Source organism: Panthera uncia, chromosome B4, assembly GCF_023721935.1.
Source record: "Panthera uncia isolate 11264 chromosome B4, Puncia_PCG_1.0, whole genome shotgun sequence".
NCBI classification, from domain to species: Eukaryota; Metazoa; Chordata; class Mammalia; order Carnivora; family Felidae; genus Panthera; species Panthera uncia.
The window spans coordinates 126628918-126652202 of NC_064809.1; the positions used below are offsets into that span (position 1 = coordinate 126628918).

At 40.2% G+C, this 23285-nt stretch overlaps 1 protein-coding gene across 4 annotated transcripts in view; it reads right to left on the reverse strand.

Moving 5' to 3' along the window:
- The window catches only part of RBFOX2 (RNA binding fox-1 homolog 2), a 281688-nt gene that overhangs the window by 17618 nt on the left and 240785 nt on the right, over window positions 1-23285 (reverse strand). For 2 of the 4 annotated variants that reach the window (XM_049626258.1, XM_049626259.1), the window contains exons 4-9: window positions 19851-19994; window positions 16795-16848; window positions 6796-6888; window positions 3943-4003; window positions 574-627; window positions 361-453 (exon numbers count right to left, since the gene is read on the reverse strand). In XM_049626258.1, the coding sequence (XP_049482215.1) occupies window positions 361-453; window positions 574-627; window positions 3943-4003; window positions 6796-6888; window positions 16795-16848; window positions 19851-19994 (499 nt within the window). Of the gene's footprint in view, window positions 1-360; window positions 454-573; window positions 628-3942; window positions 4004-6795; window positions 6889-16794; window positions 16849-19850; window positions 19998-23285 lie in introns of all 4 variants that reach the window. The other 2 variants (XM_049626256.1, XM_049626257.1) reach the window with 1 other exon arrangement.

The following is a 23285-nucleotide window of genomic DNA, read 5'->3' on the forward strand; positions in this document are numbered from 1 at the left end:
TGAGCGATGTTCTACTGAGGGCCCAAAACTGACTGGCAGAGAACACGTATAACCCATTCTGTCAATACCCATGTCTTGTTTTCTTTACTGTCGAGAGCAGACTCAACTGTTGCTCACATGGCCTTACCCCCTCTGCCTTTTCCAAGTGTTTATGCTCCATGGCGCTCTTAATATCTGGTCAGAGAGATTCTAACACAGGTGGAGCAAGGCCAGGGCACTGTAATAGCACCGAACTCTCTCGAGAACACCTCCTTTTCAGTTATGTGCTCTACCTGGGGTGGGGGTGGGGGGAAGACTAGCACACATCACTCTGTACTCGCAACAGTCAAACTCCACGCCAGGCCAACATAGGCTACTTACTGATTAAAGGAATGTAAGTGTTAATACTCCCTCTTCCTGATAGGGGCACTGCTGCATCATTGCCTAAGGACACGTCTGCTTGAAAGCTGGAGGCTGGTTGCGTTAAAAAAAAAATTAAGAAATGCAAAAAGATTACAAAGGAAGAGCAAGGTGAAAAGCAACACATGTTTTTGCAGTTAAACAGCACGAATGGAAAAATCAACATGGTACTACCTGCATATAACTCAGGGCCATATACAGCTCCCACCACGGGGCTTAATTTCCAACCTGAAACGGAAGAGAGGACAGTGAGCACTTCAGACCATGTAAGGAGCACGGTGAAAAGGACCGACTGGTGCATGTGCAAGCTGGCTTCAGATATCCCTGCATTTACTTTTACCCGTTGGAGAGTGCCAGCTGGGGGGGTTATGTGAGAAGGTCAGGACACTTCCATACCAGGGTATTTTTTTGGTAAAGTTTATTTATTTATTTTGAGAGAGACAGCACGAATGGGGAGAGGGGCAGAAAGAGGGAGAGTGAGAATCCCAATCCCAGGGCTTGAACTCACGAAACCACGAGATCGTGACCTGAGCCGAAAAGCGAGAGTCAGACGCCTGACCGACTGAGCCACCCAGGCGCCCCCACAACGGAGTTTGTTTGCTTATTTTTTAATGTTTATTTACTTTTAAGAGACAGAGAGACAGCGTGTGAGTGGGGAAGGGGTACTGTGATGGCGCTTTCTATTCTAGCTACTTTATAATTCAAATTTGCATTCACATCTGAGCTGATCTTCAACTCCGTGTTCAAGTATACCACACTGATGGAAAGCTGGGTAAAGCTGAAATTCCCTTTCTTTGGGATTTACTACTGGGATCTTGTTGTAGTTAACCTCAGCCAGTCAACGAGAAGAGACATACAGTGATAAAATTCAAGGTGCATCCCCAATTTCATGCATGTCTTGGGATGTCCGTTTGTAATGAACACACTTAAGTTAATCAGTCATTTTAACAAATGGATACTGGATTGCTGTTGAACATTAGCTTAAACAATTATAAACTTTGAATTATTCCCAGAATTAGCTTTGATGTCAATTTTATTTCTTCGTTCCCGTTTTTTATATTTATAGAAATGTAGCAGGTGTTAAAAAAAGTATTGTTGCCCACTGAGAGTTACAGAGTACACAGAATCCCATACGAACACTTTAATCAGTAGACATTTATTGATTTTTACACATAAATAAGCAAAAAAAAAATGTGCCATTATTTTTCTGAAAGACGAGAGACTGTACTTAAGAGAAAACCCATTCATTCTGAACCAATCCAATCCTCTGTTATTTTATATGCTCATAGATGGTGAGGTTTCCTCATTATTTCATATAAAAACTGGGCAAATATCTGGATTCAAATCCTACTGAAGTTGTAAGAACACAAATGTTCTCCAATGCCAGACAAATCAAGTGATTCCAACCAACGTAAACTACACTGCTGACTGAGAATTCACCAGAAGGCACAGAGCACTCTTATCAGAAGCTCTAACCACAAGGAGCTGCAGGGTTCTAAAGTTTGGCTCAGTGGGGCACCTGGGTGGCTGAGTTGGTTGGGCATCCGACTTTGGCTCAGGTCATGATCTCATGGTTGGTGGGTTCGAGCCCCACATCGGGCTCTGTGCTCAGAACCTGGAGCCTGCTTCGGATTGTGTCTCCCTCTCTCTCTCTCAAAAATAAATAAAGATTAAAAAAAATAAATAAATAAAATTTGGCTCCGCTAAGGCTTGAATATTAATTTAGAATAATATTCAAAAAATGATCCTTTTCTTTCCTACCAATGGTATTGTTATTTAAGCATTCCTGAAGTAATAATACACATGTTAATAATGGCATATAATGGTATGCTGTCAATAATACTTCAGATATGTTTTAGTTCTGTACAATTTACAAAGTAGTTTTGACCTTCACAAAACCCGAAGGGAGAGAGGTAAGACAGGTGCGACATCTGGGACCGCAAGTAAGTACTATCCTTCTCTGGGCTTAATTTCCTAAATAATAGACTAAGAAGGTTGGGTTGGATGACTTCTACAGAGCCTTCAGGGGCTCAAATTCTGTGACTGCCAATTCATAGTGATGAAAACAGAATCAGCTTTAAAAAAAAACGGGCCCAAGGACAAAATGAAGAGTCAAATCTAGAAGTAGAATTTCTGTCTTCCGAATTCCAGTTGGCGACTCTTTCTACCACCCTGTCTTCCCTGGATTTATAGGAAATCTGACACACTTTGCCTTTCCTTCCTATGTTGTTTACACCGGGTTATTATCAAAATTGCAGAAACTCTGGGGCGCCTGGGTGGCTCAGTTGGTCGAGTGTCTGGCTTTAGCTCAGGTCATGATCTCGTGGTTCGCCAGTTTGAGCCCCGCGACAGGCTCTGTGCCGACAGCTCGGAGCCTGGAGCCTGCCTCGGATTCTGTGTCTCCCTCTCTCTCTCAACAAACAAACAAACAAACAAACAAACATTGCAGAAACGTCTGTTTTTGTGATGGCAGTGAAAAAATATCAAGAGGTAAAGGGGGAGGTGGTGGTATCACATGATGTACCATTGATAAAATGGGTAGGGAAAATGTAAGTTAGGCCAATAAATGCAAATTATGCTGATCTGTACCATCTGTTTGAAAAGCGGGGCTAAATCTATCTATTGAAGACATCATGGAATAGACTAAGATACTTATCCTTGATTTAAGACATCACCAGCACATATTGTCATACTCTAGCAGTAGATTCGAACTTTTACAAAACAGAAAACACCCCATTTGGCTCTAGATAAAATTTTATGCAGAACGCTGAAGTACACAATGGAAAATGAGAAGTTGCTGGAGGTCTCAAGACCCCATTCATGGGCTTCCTTTCCACCCTCCCCAAGTGGCCCCGTAGAACACAGCTGGCAAAACCGCTGCTTGTACGGCAGATTCAAATTAAGTTCCAGCTCATTTAGATAACGTGAGTCCAGCTTAGACTGACGAGTGATGGAAGGGTTCTGTTTTTGTTAAGCAAAATACTCACAATGTTTCCTTCTCAATGAGAAACATTTATGAAACCCACTATATAGCATGGGGTCACGGGACAGAAAATAGAAAATGCGCATGCGCGCCACGACTTTTATCTCAGAGCATACCTTTAAAAGGAGGGCAAGGGGTCAAGAATTAGTCCACTCATGCTCAGGAGCGGGCAGGAGTCAGTAGTAAAAGTGAGCAGTGGTGGGCACCTATTACGGACAAGCCTAACGTATCACGAACGACCACAGCAGCTAAAAGTGAGGGTGCCTTAGTGGGATCCCCCATTGGGTTAACAGGTAACCTCAAATGATGTGTTCACGCTGTGCGTCAGATGAACTTTACTGAGACCATTACAGCTTAATAACTTAAAAACTCAGCTTAGTTCTAAGAAAAGAAGCAAATTTGCAGAAATAAACTATTCTCCTAGGTAAAGAAAATACTTCCATGTTCATTAAACAAGCTGCCTTAAGACTGAAACTGAGATTCTTTGAGGAGTATAAAAAGTTCCTGTATTAATACAAGAACAAATGACATCCTTCTGAAGATGATGCGTAATCTCTTACCATTTGCATATGGTGTGACCATCTTCTTATTGGTCATTACGCGTGCTGTAGCATTATTCACCTAAAAATACAAAGGAGAAAGAAGGGGCAGGGAGAAAGGAGACCACGTTAGGGAACACGGAGTTGCTCATCCAGTAACACAGCACTCAGTTTAATAAAATGTAAATTTCAGAGAATATTGATTTTAACAATTAATATAGCAATATAAAATATTAATATATCATATTTTAATTAAAGTGTTTATTAAATGAGGCTAACAAGAGTAAAATGCAGTTTCTTAGTCTCCAAATGGAAAACTAGGGCTATTTTACCACTGAGTACTCCAAAGAAAAGACACATTTGCCAAGTTCTTTGGAGATCTCTTAAATAGAGAAGTCTCTGAATTATGGAAAAAAAGTAAATTGGAAACAACTCTGTTTGCACATGAACTTTGAAGTTCATTAGTAAAACAGAGGCTTGCCACATGGGTCAGGAAATAGATTTACAGGAAGATAAGAAAATAAATCTGTGGATTTCACCCGTTCTCATGTTCAGCACTTTTGATGTTTGTGCAAGATTTTGCTGTTTGAGGTTAGTTAAAAAGAAAAAAAAGATATCAGAACTTAGATTCCCATGTTGACCGGCTTCAGGACCGTTCTGAATTTTCTAGACTATGTGGTCTATCCATTGAAGAACAATGCTTTCAGAAGGCTTTTAAATTAGGCACTTAAGCCTTATTTGTTCAGTTCTTTTATGTTTCTTTTGTTTTATGGTACTGTCCACCCTCATTACAGAACTGCGTAGTTTAGAGCATTCTCAGTGCTAGGGTGAGTAAATGTTACAAAGATGAGGAAGAGACGAATGGAGCTTCGAAGCCAGAAAACTGCAGCCCAGTGTCAGAACCAGCTTAAAGCTCTTGCAAGGAGGGTGCAACGTCACCACAGAACCTGACTGTGTACCGTGCCGTCAGGTCATTAAACAGGCCAGCTTTCAAAAGCATTACAAAACACACCAAACAGAGACGTCTTGCTTCGCCTCTGGGGATTTACATTACAGTTAAGTTTGGATGGTGCTAAATCCGTGTTATGGAGAGACCAATTTTAGGTGGAACTGGAATCAAAAAACATCTTGAGATGTCTTTTCGGATTTGCATAGTGGTAATCTTCCTTTGTGAGGAAAAGAAACTCCATTTACTCGAGTTTGAGCCACCAAATAATATAAACATTTCACATTTAAAAAGAAAGAATGGGATACAACAATGATGAGACTGAGAGCATGCAGTTAAAACACACACACACAAATAAAAGAAAGAAAAAACAATCAGTTTTGGAAAGAAGGGAGAGAGTGGAGAGCGAGGTTCTTACAGACAAGGATTAGAAGGGGGTCAGAGCGGACACTAGCTGCTAGAGCAGAAAGCACCCAAGCACTAAGAGGAAAATGGCCAGAACCAATCAGAAACCACCGGTCAGCAAAGACCCAACAGCTGCAGGGAACAGAGGGAAGGGGCAGGGAGCGGCCGAGGGAGAAGGATGGGAGCCGAACTCGGGGAGAGAGAACACAGCAAGGCAGGGGAGGGGGAAAGAAAAGAGAGAGTGGGGGCGGGGAGGGGTATCATGGGCAGGAAAGAGAGCTGTCAAGGGCAAGGAGAGAACAGTCAGAGCTACAAACAGAGGTCTGGGGAAGAGGAAAGGAAGTAGGGGCAGGGAGTGCATTAATAAAACCAGCCAAACTTGGAGTTCAGGAACTCTGAGTAAGATGTGCAAGGGGGAAAAAAATCACCATGACGTCAGTAATCAAACAGCTCAGACTGCTACAAACAATATGTACATCCAAAGTCCAGGCGGCATTACTCAACAGCATTGAAAATAAAAAGGGGAAAGGAAAAGGGAGAGGAACAAGTCAAATCACATTTTGTAGTGTTAATGTGAGATGGCAGATGGACTTTTTCTTTCTTATTTAATTGTTTTGTAATTAACAATTTAAAAAGCTTCTTCTCTAGTGCTTTGTTTCACTTACCGCCCACGGGCACCATCGCCAGCATTGTGTATAGTTACCATGGAAAGAGGGAGTCAAGTGAAGGGCCCTAAATGCTAAACCATTGGAAAGGGAGGGAGAAAGCAAAATATGCAGACATCTTACTCAAAATGGTGGCTTTTATATTTCAATACTTTAAAAAACTGGGCAAGGGGAAAGGGGCCAGTTAACCTTCACTGCGTTGTTCAAAAGGGCTGGTGAACACCAGGTGGCAGCCGTCAAAGCCTCGGTCGGAGGATTTTATCCATTCATGGTTGACGTTCTTGACATTAAATATATTCAAAAACCCCATGAGATTTGGGTTCTTTCTCCCCCGCCCCCACAACCTCTAAGGTCTTCTAAATTCCTTATCACACGCTCATGGAGGCGAACTGGCCTCCTGACAAGGGGATACTGGCTGGATCTTTGATTCAATACAGGACACAATGTCGTAAGCTGGATTGTTTTTAGACATTTACAAAGTTAGTTTCGTTTTGGCCTGATCACAGGTATTCACATGGAGTCTCGCAAACTGAAGCAAAGGAAAAAAATCAAGAGAGCAGAAGGATGAACATTTCGGAGGAAAAAAGTAAATGAAAAACAAATACACATAGACACGCACACAAGTAAATCAAAATGAAAACCCCCGCACAACTGAAAACTGAGGGAAGGAGGGTAGAAGGGTTATTTGTACACATTTTAGTGCAAGAAGGTGAAGGACAGAGAGACACGTACACACATACACGTGTGTGCAGACACACAGACAACGAGACAGGGTTCCGAATGTGAAATAAGGGGGGCGGTACACGAAAGAGAGAAATAAAAATATAAACCGGAAATTGAATTATTGAAGACATGCACCTCGATTTTACGGCCCTCTACCACGGTGCCGTGTAATTTCTCCCTGGCCCTGTCTGCATCAGCACTATTCTCGAAAGTTACGAACCCGAATCCCTGCATGCAGCGGGAGAAGGGGGGAAAACATGCGTATCGTTATATTGAAATACTGATCTCTTGGTAAACAGAGAAAAAATATCACAGTATGAAACCCACATTGGCAGTACTAGTCACATTTTTGGCCCATGCATATTTTGTGAAGGGAAATTAAATCCAATAAAAGAATAAAGAACTGTAGCAGTAGTAGTAGTAATAATCATAGTAATAATAATGGCAACAACAATAATAATGATAATGTAATTAACAACAGTAACAATAATAAAGTAAAACATAAAGCATGTGAGGCCAGACCAAAATTAAGGTTTAGAGTTACTCGGGTCAAACCATTTCACCAAGAATCTGAACTTTTTTTTTTTTTTTTAAAGTGTTCTTTCTCTTTCAATTCATGCTGTTAATACACACGTCCCTTTACGTAATACTAAAAACAAAATCACATAATTAAGTCTGCCATTCCCCAGCAGCTTCTCCATGAAACCTTATATTGAGGGGCATTCGCTGTATAAAGAGATTTTTTTTTAGGAGAGCTCATCATTCTAGCCCCACTTTGCCTGTTGCTTGTAGCACCACAATTCCTCTGGGGCCAGAATAATTGAAAAAATAGTCTCGGTCTACAATTCTGTACGTACTGGGTGTGGAAGACGAGAGCACCTGTGTTCATCTAAGCTAATGAAAATATCACTAAGCAGGGGGCAGTCAATTATGACTGGCACTCAGAGTAAAAATAGGTTCAGCTGAGTTCCAGAAAAGAGCTTATCCAAATCTGCCTAAATTATACATTTGTTGAAGCTGACATCTGCTACTGAATGTATTAGTGATTTTCCGTATAGAGGGGAAAAAAGGAATAATCAAAAGGCAGTGGAATGAGATCTAGGTTAGTGACATCAGTTGTACACTATTCGCCACGAAAAGAATACCATAAAACAGCAATGCAGCTGCTACTCAGTTAGAATTAATTTATTTGTGCACTGTACACAAATAAATTATATGGAGCTTTTCTTCATTAAGTAGACAAACCAGGAGCCAGGGGGTCAACCCACTTACTCCTATGTTCACATTTATCTGAAAATTCTCCGTCAAAATCACCAGGATTCACGATATACTTACGTGACTCTCTCATCAAGCACTGTATCCGTTGCCTCCTAGGCACTCTGTCCTTATCTTTCCACTCTGTAACTATCACCTTCTCTCAAGCTATTTACATCTGTGAGTAGTAAATTCTTAGGATTTTTTGGGAAAGTGCTAATTTCTCAACAGCTTCACTGTCCCTCTGGCATTCTTTGAACATTCCACGGTAGGACAACCTGGAACCCTTCATTTATTATTTATTTTTACTGAAGCTCTGCTGTTCTCCATGATGAGCATTTCCATATACATATAAAACAGGTTCTTATCTGGGATGGTAAATGGTATGCATTGTTCTGTAAGATTTTACGAAAGCTGGGGCACCAGGTGGCTCAGTCAGTTAAGTGTCTGCCTCTTGATTTACGCTCAAGTCATGATCTTGCAGTTCATGGGATTGAGCCCTGTGTCGGGTTCTGTGCGTGGATGATGCAGAGCCTGCTTGGGTTCTCTCTCCCTCTCTGCTCTTCCCCGGCTTGTTCTCTCTCAAAATAAACAAATATGTCAAAAAATTAAAAAAAAAAAAAAAAAAGATTTCACAAAAGCAACTCCCGTCATTTTGAAGGCTCTGATTACTTTGCGTTCTGATTCTATGGTTGGGTGGTGATCCACGGAGGATCCCAGTGGGTTATCTCTGCCTGTAATTTGGATATCACCACAAATACTCTAGAAAATGCAAAGCTGAGCTGACAGAAAACGTTCTATGTACCGAGGTACTATGGGGTTAATTAATACTTTCCTTAAAGATGTAAGTATGCTGAAAATATCAATGGAAACACATTTTCAGAAACACATTTTGATACAAATGTGTTATAGCCACATCAACAACTGGAGGTGTCTTGTTGGATCTCGAGTTCCTAAGTGACAGCACGGTTTGTCATCACACTGGCATCTGCTGAACACAGGAAGCCAGCTCTCCAATCCTGGAGAGTCCTCCAACAGAAAAAAAAACCTTGCAAGAAAGGTCACAGTGAGGAGGTTTTCTATCACACTGCAGTAGTATTAAAACTGTATTCCAACAGATCCTCAGAGTCTCAAACATTATATGCCCCTTGGGTTAAGTTAATAAATTATACGTCAGTAGCTGGATAACAGATGATGTGGAGACTACTACCTAGGTTTTTAGCGTTAGCATTATGACTGTATCTTCACACCCACACACTCACAGACTTGTCTTTTAAATACAACCGGGGGTAGAAAGGACCAATCTGTTGGTTTTACTTTTAACATAAAGAAAGACCGTCAAACTGTGTTAAGTACCCAAGCATCAACAAGGCCTTCTTCCTACAGCTAATGGGAAGAAAAGGAGAAATTAAGCTTTGAAACCAAAGTTCAGTATCCTATTAACTAAACGACCCGAGTCTTAAAATCCTTGTAGTTTCCTTTTTCAAATCTAATTGCTAAATGTGTTCTGTGATCCTCCTCTCTGTATTGTGTTGATGGGACACCTGTGATGTAATAACATCCACAAGAACGCAGGGTGGTGTCACGAGCACGGACGTTTTACAGCCAGCAAATGACAACGTTTAACATCAAAGTCTGCTTGTGTTAAGATTTTCTCAATAATGACTTTAATATTCTGGAACAAAATTTCACTTTCAAATGTCTTATAAAGAAAAGTGCTTATATTCCAAAGGAAATGCTCATCTAGATACCAAAAATGTAAAAATAAAGCAATCTTCACAAGCGTCTTTACCTAGACTAAAGGAGGAGGTTGCTGATACTTTGGGACTTCCTGATACGAAGCAGAGGTAAGATTTCTTTCTTTCCTTTGTAGATAAACAGGCTTTGTGGCAGGCAGAATAATGCCCCCCCCCCTCAAAGTTGTCCACGCCCTAATCCCTGGAACCTGTGAATGTTACTACCTTACCTGGCAAAAGGGATTTTGCAGATGTGATTCAATTAATGATCTTGAGATAGGGAGATTATCCTGGATTATTCAGGTGAGCCCAATGTAATCACTAAATTAAATTAAATGGGTGCTTCTACATTAAAGAGGGGGCCAGAATCAGACAGAGTGTAGCAGCCTGAGAAAGACTGGACTGGCCATTTTTGGCTTTGAAGATCGAAGTGGGGCTATAGGTCAAGGAATGCGGGTCGCCTCCAGAAGCTGGAAAAGGCAAGGAGTGGATTATTCCTTAGAGCCGCCCGAAAGAATGCAGCCCTGTAACACCTTGACCTCCAGAACTGTAAGATAATACATGTCTGTGTTTTTAAGCCACAGACTTTGTGATACTTTGTTCAGAAGCAATAGGAAATATACCTCTCAGAAGTCCGTGATTAGGGAGGTAAGAAGTATAAACAGTATTTTTAGAGCACTGTTCTTTAATACTTTCCTCTCATGCTGAAACTTTAGAGAGGTGATCTTCCATCAACTTAACTACAATTTGGTTTCAAAGATGTTAACTCAAAGCTTGAAAAAAACTTTTTAGAAGTTTATTTAGTTTTGAGAGAGCATGAGTCGGGGAGGGGCAGAGAGAGAGGGGACAGAGGATCGGAAATGGGCTCTGTGCTGTCAGCACAGAGCGTGACATGGGGATCGAACCCACGAACTGTGAGATCATGACCTGAGCCGAAGTCGGACGTTTAACCGACTGAACCATCCAGGCACCCTGCTTGAGAAAAAAAATTTAACGTACCATTCCTTCAGTAAAATTTCAGTTTTGAAAATGTGCCAGGAATTGAGTTAAAGATATTCACAAATTATCCAGGCTTACAAAATTACTAACAGGAAAATATGCTTAAATGAAATTATGTTTTAATGTCCCTTCATTCTCGGAAATCTAATTCACATTAAGTCTTGGGTCTCTTGCTTTGAAAAGAAAAAACTTAATAAAATTATGTCTAAACCTAACACTTCTTCCTTAGAAGAGCTTCAAAATGATTATATAATGTATCAATCAGGAACACATAATGACCAGTCAGAACAGCCACAAAGTCGAACTGAGATTTAATCTCAAATTCTTCACAAGAGTGAATACTTCAGGTTTAAGAAGACAGAAACCAGATAAACAAAAAGTAAACTTTTAGTAGACTTCTGTTTTTAATTAAAAAAAAAAAAAATGATGTCGACATGTTTGTCTATACCAGTGCTATCAGACAGAAATATAACCCAAGTCAGTATGTAATTCTAAATATTCCCCTAGGCACATTAAAAAAGTAAAAAAAAAAATATGAAAGCAATTTCAGTAACGTATTTTTATTCAAGACAACCTATATGCAACATGCTACCATTTCGACATGACATCAATACAAAAACATCAGTGAGATGTTCAATATTCCTTTTTTTCTGGTCAGTCTTTGAGAGCAGTGTGTATTCTACACTAAAAGCAGATCTGAATTTAGACGCCATGTTCCAAGCGTTCAGTATGGCCACTTCTGCTGGACGACGCAGGTCTCTACGCTCTATCCTGTATAACCTACACCTCTCAGTTCCCAAAGTTTTTCTGTGTTAATAATTTAAATATATCAGTGTTCTGTTAGTGATTTACCAGCTATCTTAGCTGTCTTTTGAAAACTCAGGAATGGTGTATTTCTCGGGAGGGAGGGAGTATGGCTGTGGTCAAAACTTCTGCTGAGGTCAAAACTTCTGCTGAAGTGACACACACTTATCACGCCCACTTATCATCAAGGGCCGACAGGAGCCGAGTAACCGCCACCTTTTTAGCCTGGCCTCAGGCTGCAATAAATAACAAGCCACAGGACGAGCACTGTCAAAATATTCTTAAATGTGGATAATCTTTGAGTTTTTCCATCTCAGAAGAATGAGAAAGAAAAATTTACCATGTAAGTTTTAAGGGAGAAATCAAAAGCAGACGTTCTCCTGGGTATGGCCAGAACACAGAAGTTAAACAAAATAAATGAAAGAAAAATAAAACTAAAACCCATAAGATGGTAACAAAAGAAAACAAACTAAGCCCTTTGGAAATACATGCACTGTTAACTCAGTTTTAAGTATAATGAAAACCATTTCGCCTATCAAATTTTACTGAAAAGCAAAGGCCTAGTTAGTACAATTTCAAAGACAGTCTTTTGATCATATTTTGAAAGAAATGAATAATTTCCCTTTGCATGAAATTAAAATCCAGGGAAACAGGCAAGAAATTACAGCACGTTACTTGTGTCTGGGGATGGGATTAGAGGTTTTATCTTCCCTGACTCCAGCCTAAACCGAAGCCTAACCCAAATCAAGATCCCATCATTCCAGAAATCCACCTGAGAGAAGTAATGAGAACACGTTAGCTAAAAACTTGCTGGAAATCTCAGTAATTGTCGCTGCGCTCTATTTTGTGTCCTTTAGTGAACTTAATAATTGGCACTGTTTGCACAAGTAAAGAGCTCCTATGTTTAGCAGTTACGACACATGGCCCTTCAAGCCACAACTATACCAAAAGTATGCTGACCAAACTTTATGGAAAGTATAAACATGAGAATGTGTGTATTTCTGGGGCGCCTGGGTGGTTCAGTCGGTTAGGGGTCCGACTTCAGCTCAGGTCATGATCTCACAGTCCGTGAGTTCAAGCCCCGTGTTGGGCTCTGTGCTGACAGCTCAGAGCCTGGAGCCTGCTTCCGATTCTGTGTCTCCCTCTCTCTCTGCCCCTCCCCTGCTCATGCTCTGTCTCTGTCTCAAAAATAAATAAAAACATTAAAAAAAAATTTTAGAATGTGTGTATTTCTTTACTTAATAAGCCTGGTAATTATCAGACCGTTACGGGGCTGGGTGATAACGAACAGAATGGTGGGAAGTCTGAGTAAGTCAGAGAAAGACAAATACCATATGATCTCACTCATATGTGGAGTTTGAGAAACAAAGGAGCAAAGGGAAAAAAAGGAGAGAGAGAGAGAGAGAGAGAGAGGGAGACAAATCAAGAAAGAGATTCTTAACTATCAAGAACCAAGTGATGGCTATCACAGGGGAGGGGGGCGGTGGGAGAAACAGGTGACAGGGATTAAGGAGCGCACCTGTCGTGACGAGCACCCGTGGAAGTGCTGAATCACTGTATTGTACACCCGACACTAATATCACACTATGTGCTAACTACCTGTACTTTAAATAAAAACGTAAAACCATTTTTTTTGAAAACCAACACGTTCTCAGTCACTGAAAGTATCCAGCAGAGAACACAACGTCAGGTTAAAGAATGCAATGCGTTCTTTAGAGTTCTATCGAAGATCGAGTGAGAAAAAAGGCATGAGAATAGTAGTGAGCACCATGCTCTCTTAATGATTTATGTCTGTTCTCTTGTCTAGTCACTAAAAATCATGTTTTTCCTTCATAACGGTTTTGAAAAGGGAGCTTTTTAAAAGCTGTTACTCGAAGAATCTATATGGGGAGGGGCAATACGATTTGTTGTTCAAACTGGAACACTCTGAGGGAGAAAGGGGACACTAGTAATAATTACACGAAGACAACAAGTATAGACTGGGACTATCCTAGATAAGCCAGAACTCTGGCCACTCTACCAATATATCGTGTTTCTACTGTTTGTCAAAGTAATACTTTGTTATGACTGGTGACCTGTGGAGAATCAACAATGTTATACAAAGCAGTATAATCATTTTGTAGATTCTAGTTGAGTGTATTCATTTTTGGGGCAGGGGTAGCATTTTTACCATATACCCTAATCGAACGATTTCAAAGGAGAGTCCCCTTTGTTTTAGTTAATCACAGAAAATTACATACGGCTGACTTTATGCGTTTACAAAGGAGTACGGAGTTAACAAATATATTTTTTTTAAATCACGTGAAATAATGTATGCATATATTTCTGTACGTGTATGAATGTAAGCGATACACGTTCATTCCATAATCTAGGCAAACTGATCCAGAATATGAAGGTCGAAGAAGAAAAAAGGAAAATACTCAACAACGAAGAAATCGTGTTTGCAGGCAAGCTGAAGAAGGAGGATGTTGACAAGGCAGGGAGGGGATGGGCGAGGCAACGCGGCAGTGCTCACTTATGTCTGGAAATGGGTATGTTCTCAAACCGTAGGCTGACAGTCTCATTATAGAGAAGAAGATATGGTAAAGAGTTGCTTTTTGTTTTGGAGGCCTGTGGTTATCTAATTGTTCCACTGATAACTGTTTTACATGTAAGTATCGCTGATCTCAGAATTATTTTGTGACTCGTTTTTCCATTACTGCTTCAAAAAAAAAATTTAATAAAGCTCATTTGTGTACAGAAAAGCACTCATAAAAAGACTGAGCAACTCTTAACTGCACAATAGGACCACTTAAATCTCCTTATCTCCAGTTCCTTTCAAGGCATGTTGTAATTTTATAGTCAACCACAAACAAAAAGGAAATGAGAAAATAAACTTTATTTACAGAAAGAAAAGTACTCATTAATTTATGTCAGGTGGATCCGGAAGAGGTACCTAGGTTTTGACTCCAAAATAAATCTCTGTTAACAAGTATCTGAACAGTTCTGGGGAACCTACTGCAGCAAAGAACTTTAGGTGACAGCTAAGAAGTCGGGCAAAGGATGAAGACAGGTTTTGTAAGTGTCCTTAAAGGCAGACCCAGGCAATTGTGCCTTCTGTGCTTTAAGAACAATTACCAATTAAGTACACTGTCTACTCGTCAGCAGCCCAAAGAAAAAGGGGCAGTGAGGACACAGCATCGAACGGAGAGAAGGCTTTTAGATTTCCCAAAGAGAAAGGAAGGCTTGTGTCCTTTAAAAATGAAAATTACAGGGGAGAAGCAATTGAATTGGGTAAATTAAACAATTTTGGGTAGTAGGCAAATCTTTTTTTTTTTTTTTAATTTTTTTTTTCAACGTTTTTTATTTATTTTTGGGACAGAGAGAGACAGAGCATGAACGGGGGAGGGGCAGAGAGAGAGGGAGACACAGAATCGGAAACAGGCTCCAGGCTCCGAGCCATCAGCCCAGAGCCTGACGCGGGGCTCGAACTCACGGACCGCGAGATCGTGACCTGGCTGAAGTCGGACGCTCAACCGACTGCGCCACCCAGGCGCCCCAGTAGGCAAATCTTTGAAGTCAATGAAAGAAGCCTTAAGAAAGATCAATTTCCTTTGCTTCACAAGAATTCAATCAAATTATTTTCTTGGTAAGGAGCAAGTTCCCAATACCTGATGAAATCATATTGGGCTTCGGGTTGTTGGAGTCTAGTTAGAAACAGTTTAAGTGCATAAACTTAAAACTACAAACATTTAAACTACGACTTTGGGTAAGCAGCGTGGCATATAATCTTCACGTACTTATGATACATATCTGAACCATTGTCATTTTTCCACCCTGTATCTAAAAAGGTCACAAAAAATACAAGCAAACTATACAACAAAGGAATAGAAATCCACTGTGAAGAAATTACAAGCATCAACAGTTTTACTGGCTATAGGCTGAACAGATTTCACTTTAAAAATACTTACCAAGTTAAGTGCTGGAGAAAGTTCTGCATAGGCATATTAATCTTTTTTGTTTTAACTGAAAACTGGAAGCTTAGAGTATAATTACCTCTTTAATGATTAACAATAATTATAGTCAGAATTAAACACTACCAGTGTCGATGCGTTCTATACAGGGAATAATAATCAGGAGCATTAGAACAGTATATACATTGGTGTTCGTTTAGAGGGGCAGAGGTATATATATGACTCTGCAGATATATGCTATTAATTCCCAAGGTACGGTGGATTTGGAGTAGGAAATTGAAGAGGTAAATATTAACTCATTTATTTGCTTTATTTAACTTTACTTAAGTTACATTCTTCGAGATAAAACTATAGCCAAGGGCTATTTTCAAAGTTCAGGAAGAGATAAACAAATGAAAAATTAACTCAAAGACTGTTCTATCCTAAAAATGCACGTAGAAGTGAACATAGCAACGTAAATATTCACAAGCTTGGTCGCAGCTGGTTGTGCCTGTGGGGTGCATTTCACTTGTTGAGGAGGAAGAAAACTGTCAAATGAAACTTTCTGAAATTCAGTTCATTAAACATTTTTTCACAACACCACTGTAAGACTTCATCATTCCCTCATTCCTAAAATCACTGCTGCTTATTTTAGTGCATGGAAATTCTACATCATATAGATTGGGAAATTTAAAATGGTAAATAAATGACAAGGGGGAAACAAGTTTGTATTAAAATGTTCAGTTCTCCTACAGAACACATTTAGAGTACCTATAGCGAATGGTGCACTGTTACTAACGGCATCCTTATGCAAAAAACTGGACTTACTATATCTGTCACTAAAGGGGTTCTACATCCCAAAGTTTGCCTATCTGTAGAACTCAAAGGGGGAAATCAGCTTACCACGAATTTCTGAGTCACTACTCCCTATATTTACGCCTTGTCAAATTTATTCCAAAGAGAGAGGAAGCCAACCAAATGGCTGAAATATCACATTTGTCCTAAGTCTGTCATTTCGAAGTCTGATTTTTGAAAGCCGGGTTGTTCTGGTAGAATGCACACTAAAATTCTCATACAGAATTTCACTTAAGTGTTCTCTCTCTTCCTTAAAAATAAGCAGGTTAGGGCAATTTTGGTCTAATAAAGGGCTGGTGTCTCCTACCCCGACCCTCCTCACCGCTGCCCTCCTCCCCACACTTCTCTTCCTCTCCCCCCTCACTCCCCCAGAGGAAGTACTAGAATAAAGTTTGGCCATGTGGTAGCTTATTTTTAGAGATAATCTAATCCAAGCCAGATAACTTGGGATACTTTCTGTAGGCTTGAGAAACAGCTTTAGTTTTCTGGTTACTTACTATTTAAAACAAAACTACAAAGGAACCAAGCACACTTAATGTGGAGAGGGAGCTTACCTTAGAACCACGTTCATTAAAGATTATTTCTACATCTAGGATTTTGCCAAACTGCTGCAGAGACAAAAATAAAAACATTTATTCACGGTCAGCTTTTTACCCACACACTGTATTTTCTCCTGAAAAAGGAATCTTTTTTTTCTTTTTCTTTTCTTTTTCTTTTCACTTCTTATACGACTTCCATGTTACTTTCTATTTGTTGGTAGGTCCCAATACTGGGTTCTGATTTTTCCTTATCACTGAGCTGATGTCTCCTTTCCCATTCTTTATTCAGGCCACCCACTCATGCATTATCCACCTCTGTATGGCAGAAGCTGTTTCCAGAAGATATGCGCAGTGTTACCCTATTACATGCTTCTCCAAGGATAAGAACTAGGGGTTTTCCTAACTACTGCGTCTTTAATTTTTCGAAATGTCCCAGTTTTTAAGAAGCAAATCCTAAGTAGAAAGATATACTATTGGAGGCTATTTTTCTTCTATTTTTTTTTTTTTTAATTTATAAAAGCAAACCATGTTCGCTATAAGAAAAAAAAAAAGGTCAGAAAGTACAGATAAATAAAAAGGAAAATAGGAAAAGCAAAATGCAGATCCTCTGTAAACCTGCCATCTCCCCATGCTGGTATACAGCCTTCCCAGATTTTCCTCGGGCATATATTGTTAAGGAAATGTTTCCACGTATTACTTTTATTTTTTAAGTTAATATGCTACGAACAGTTGTCCAAGCCAATAAAAATGTACCTACGTTCTCATTTCTACAGACTACACGCTGTTTTCTATTGTACTTAAACATTCGTGGGCATTATACCAGATTTCGTTTATTTGCCATTTTAATATTTTGGCAATGAACATTATCAAGTGCATTTTAAGTAATAGCTTTGTTTGGTCCTTAAACATTTTAACATTTGGGAAATGAAACAAAACTAACAACACAAAGCCTAAAGACCTGTTTAGCTCCCTAAATGGGACTGGAGGGGAGCATACGTAAAACACAGACGTTATGTGGAGGAGAGCATGCAGCTGACAAGACTACCTGTTGTAGTCAATACTCGGATGAACTGATGGGAGAGATGTGCAATAAATCTCCAGGTATCTTTTCGGTCACACCTCCCTCTGAATACTGGACTCCTAGACCCCAATGATCTGTGTCGCTTGGACGTTAATATACGTATTTTAAAATATTTGGAAAAGGAGAAAGAGAGAGTGTATGTACATGCGCGAGAGGGAGAGGGAGGGAGAGAAGACGGAAGATCTGAAACATGCTCTGTGCTGACAGCGGAGAACCCGAGGCGGGGCTCAAACTCACAGACCATGAGATCATGACCTGATCTGAAGTCAGAGGCTTAACCTACTGAGCCACCCAGGCGCCCAGTGTTGCCTGGATTTTGAATCAGACTTTGGGAAGTGTGAAAAAAACGAAAAGAGCGAAACAAATCATGCTTTCTTATTGGGCTGAAGCATTACTATCTGTATCAGAAAACATGTCCTAAGAGCCCACGTTTTCTAGAGTAAGACTTCTGGGCTCGATTCCAGTTCCATCGCTTAATAGAACATTAGGGAAATAAAGGAAAGAGGAAACGGTCTTATTTTGGGTAGGAGGGCATTTAATTTTACTTCTAGGACTATCCAAAAAACTAAGATTTGAGTGGTGTTTTAGAGTTTGCTTCCTTTTACATTTTCTAATGCGTCCTTATACCATCCTGCTGGCGAGGGCTGCCTTCTAAGGCAAACAAGGCTGAGGGAAGCCATTCGTCAAGTCTGCAGAGCTAAGAAAATGGAGCACGGAGTCCCTGCTCTTTACCAGTGCTGTCCTCCCGAGACAGCTGTTAACCGGGCAGGGGAAGACCGAGCAACCCTAGCAGGTGTCCCTTGCAAGGAGAAGTTTTTGTACGTGCACCTAGCAGCCGTATAGGATAACACATCTCAAGAAATCACTGATAACCGGCCTAGGCAGCTCTTTAACGCACACAATTTTTCTGACTCCAGAGAAAACACGCTTGCAGCACATGAGAATATACTCCATTTTCACCGATCTCCAGAGACTAGGATTCCGTATTATTTCTGTTCAGTAGAGAACCTTCAGTAGAGTCCACTAGAGAACTCATACTCCTGGGAAACTTCCTCTTAAATATAACCTAAATTCTTTACGCTGCCCTTTATGGTTTCTGTTGCTCTCTTTTCTGTGGAGATGAACAGCTGGCTACCATTTTCTCTAAAAAGGTTCGTCAAGTACTTCAAGAACGTTATTAAATCTCAACGCTGGCCTTGGCTTCAGTGTAGAAAATACTCCAGGTACTCAGCGGTCAGTGACAAAACTGTGCTCCAGGGTCTTGTCACCACGAAGAGGCCACAGCCGAGACTTCAAGCGGGGCACCTGCTTTTCTGCCAAAGCACCGTGCAGCTACAACAGCAAAGGTTTTTTTTAAACCATGAGCTCTCACTCCTACGTCAAGTTAAGAGCCTGCTCGAATTAAAGCAGGCAACAACACATGAGCCCAGAAAAAACCCGAAGATTTCCAGCAGCCATTCACTTTCCAACAACTGAAATCTTTGCTATTCTACTTTGTCTTCATGATGGCGATTCCGGGAGGAAGCGAGTGGCTGAAAGAACACGTCAGAGGGAGCAAACTAACCCCCTACTCCTGATTTTTAGACATTGGTCTTGACGCTGTTGAGTTATGAGCGAGGAAGTAAAAGCAAAACACAGGTACTTTCTGCTTCCCAAACATTAAGTCATTGAGCTCGTAACACTCTGAAAGGTAAGGATTCCTGTCTCTTTCCTGATTTTAATACTGAATGGCTCACGTCCCACAAAACCCCTTGGTCCCGGGCAAACCGGGTTGCACGGTCGCCTTGTGTATGTGAGAACCTGCACAGCCATTGTCTAGGATGACAGGAGTGATGGCACTAGGTGACGGAAATTCCTGAAGACTGATGGAAACACTGATTTACCTCAATCTGTCTGCAGTCTTATCCTAAGGTCCTGATGACTTATAACACGCCTGGCGGATCACATTAAATTGTCATTGTAAACCCACAAAGGGACTTCAGAGACTTACCCCAAACATCTGTCGGAGGTCGGGGTCCCGGAAGCGGAAGGGAATATTAGAGACATGCAGCCGTTTCGGGGTAGATTTGCTCTCTGAGTTCTCACTACTTTGTGTCTGTGACTGCTGGCCGTCTGTCTGTGCGCCCCCTTCTGTCTGCTAAGCAAAGAAACAGACAACGTTGAGTGGAAAAGAAATATGATTACTTCACAAGAATTGTGTAAAATAACGAACATTCCCAGCCCCAGTCGTTCTCAAACAATCTTTAAGCAAAAATTACAAGTTGTCCCTTCAGAGGGGAAAAAAACCGAATCAAAATGTTACCTATGTTCAAACTGCTATAGTTTACAAAGAAAATTTAGGTCTTTTGAGTATTTACAGTACATTAGTGAAATGGGAGAAAACCAAAATGCTAAACAGAAATACTAAATACTAATGCCCAAGATCACATGGAGATCCGTTAGGTAGGAAAGACATAAAAACCGTACCATTAGTCTTTGATTCTTAGTAGAGTTTTCCATGTCTGAAATCTTTCCATTTTGAAAATGAAGCGTTTGTTATACTTAGCTGAGGTGATCACTGTGTTTTTGGTCTATCATTTCAGGAAACAGGGGAGTATTTTCATGTTTCGTTCCCTCTATGAGTTCCAGAGTTTATGACTACCGGGTTACCAAAGTATCATAACATTCACAAAGAGGAGACACCTAATGACAGTGGGCATTTGGTTTCAACCTGAAGGAACCCAATCCGCACGCTCCTCCTAATCCATGTGATTCCAGCTGACGTCAGCACAGGGACCCCAAGCTCCTGCAGCCCAGAGCAAAGCCCCACTATACAAAATCTGCCGGGACAGGCTTTGCGGGCCCTGCGTAACCTACTAGACGCGGGTAAGCGCTGGGTCAGTGTGTACAAGCGTGGTGTGCACTTTTAATCCTCAATCTCTTTTAAAGCAACACCCCAGACATTTTTCCCCCGATAAATCCTTGAAAAAGTGGCTATGCTGAGAAATACTTTTGACCATTATCTAACGGGTGTGATACATTCTAGGTATTCAAAACACATTTATTCTGAAGTATTCATCTGGCAATTTAGGAACCTTGTGTTTTTACTATTCCCTATGAAGTGTCTGCCAAACTGGAGGGCTCGCTGTGCTGATGAAACCAACATACTTTTAAAACAAGAGTGGAACTCGCTGTTCTTATTATCTCAAGTGAGTTACAACTGAGTCCCTAACAGATTCTTCTGAGTGACGCAGAACAGATCCCCTCCCTTTGACCCAATGTTCAAGTAAAAGAAACTGTGAATCACAGATACTTTTGGCTCAGAGACATTACCAACCAACTTGAAATGAAGTTCGAGACTTTAAAATATAAAAGATAATCAGGAATAAACGTGGAATAAATGCCAGCTTTTCAACTGTCAATCTAAGTGATGGCAGCTTTTATCTCATTCCATTCAGGCCTTGCAGATGGCTTAAATATGCAATGATTCATGTGATATAAAAATAGCAGAAAAGGGAAGGGCCATGAAGCAATGTTCTGCGAAAGTGTAAGGTTTTCAATCACCAATCTGGGCACAATGCAGACTAAACAAAACAAATTCCATTTCAAAGATGAAATTCACTAAGTTGCTAAAACGGCATCACGGACACCAAAGCAATAAGCATGAGCATCAATTACGACTAATGCTCATTCAAGCACCTTCAGACTTGCCTCTTACATCTCACAGCTGGAGCCCATAAAACTATTTCTTCAATCAAACTTAAAACTTTTTTTCAATGTTTATTTATTTTTGAGAGAGCGAGAGAGACAAAGCACGAGTGGGGGAAGGGCAGAGAGAGAGGGAGACACAGAATCCAAAGCAGGCTCCAGGCTCTGAGCATCAGCACAGAGCCCGACATGGGGCTTGAACTCACGCACTGCGAGATCATGACCTGAGCTAAAGTTGGACGCTTAACCAACTGAGACACCCAGGTGCCCCTTCAATCAAACTTTAAAACCACCAGATCTTATCTGCAGGGTGTCAGTGTTTCACTCTGATAAAAGCCGAAAAGATGGACTCTAGCTCCAAACCAAAGTTTTATATATAACATCTACATGTAATTCAGGTAATCTGTAATATATATGTGAGGTGGCAGACGAAATGAAAACGAATGATTATTTCAAAGTATGTTGCCCAAGGTATTTGTTACTTAACGTTTTTACAGCCTTGAAGACACAATTTAAGAAGAAGATTAGAGGTCAGACTGGATAATTTTCTGGCCTTGTAGTTCATACCCACATTTTAAAAAAATATAAAGTCTTTAATTTCAGGGACATTTGGCAAGTTGAGAAATTAACATTTCCAAAATTCTTAAGTCTTCTGATTTAATATAAATTTTAAAACTGAAGTTTAACATACATAGATACAAATGCACAAATCATAAGCATGAATGAAATTTCACAAAGAATATACAAGCATGTAACCATCAAACCAGATCAAGCCAACAGAACACCAGGAGCATTCCAGTCACTGTCCCCTTGTGAAAGGGACTCACTGCCCTGACTTCTAACTCCATAGATTAGTTTGGCTGTGAAAGATAAGAAAGAAAAGAAAAGAAAAAAGAAAAGAAAAGAAAAGAAAACGAAAGAAAAAAGAAAAGAGGAGAGGAGAGGAGAGGAGAGGAGAGGAGAGGAGAGGAGAGGAAAGGAGGAAAGGAAAGAAGAGAAAAGAAAAGAAGAGAGAAAGAAAAGAAGGAAGAAAGAAAAGGAACTACACAGCATGTACTCTTTTGTTTGCCTTCGTTTATTCTGTGTAATACACATACACACATTATTGTAATTCATCTATTCATCTATTTTATAAACATACAGGACTTATTCGAGCTGCTTCCAGTTTTTGGCTATTAAGGATAACGTTCCTATAAATATTCTTGTGACATTCTTGTCTTTTGGTGCGCACAAACAGCCATTTCTGTTGGGTGCATATGCATCCAGGATTTGCTGGGTTAAGGACACGTGTAAGTTCAGCCTTAACACACGTTTTCCCAAGTGGCTGTACTAACTTATACTAACTGTGGATAGCTGCAAAAATTCTATTTGTGCTTAGTATCGTCCTTTTCATTGTCACTATCCTGGTGGAAGGCAGTGGCATTATATGGTGGCTTTAATTTGCTTTCTTCTCTTTAAATCTGCTTCCCACTTACAGAACTTTGTTGAAAAATGGGAACTCCTTGTTAAATAGCAACTATTTCTTGAGTGCATACTATAGGATAGACTCTTCCGTAAGCCTTTTAACAATAGTTAAGACTTACATAGTGTTTACTATTTGCCAGACACTGGCCTACATTTTATGTATTTTAATTCATGTAATGCTTGCAACGACCCTAACATGGCATTTTTGTAAACATGAGAATGTAGGAGGTCCTTTTTTTTTTTTTAATTTGAGAGAGAGACTGGAAGAGTGCAA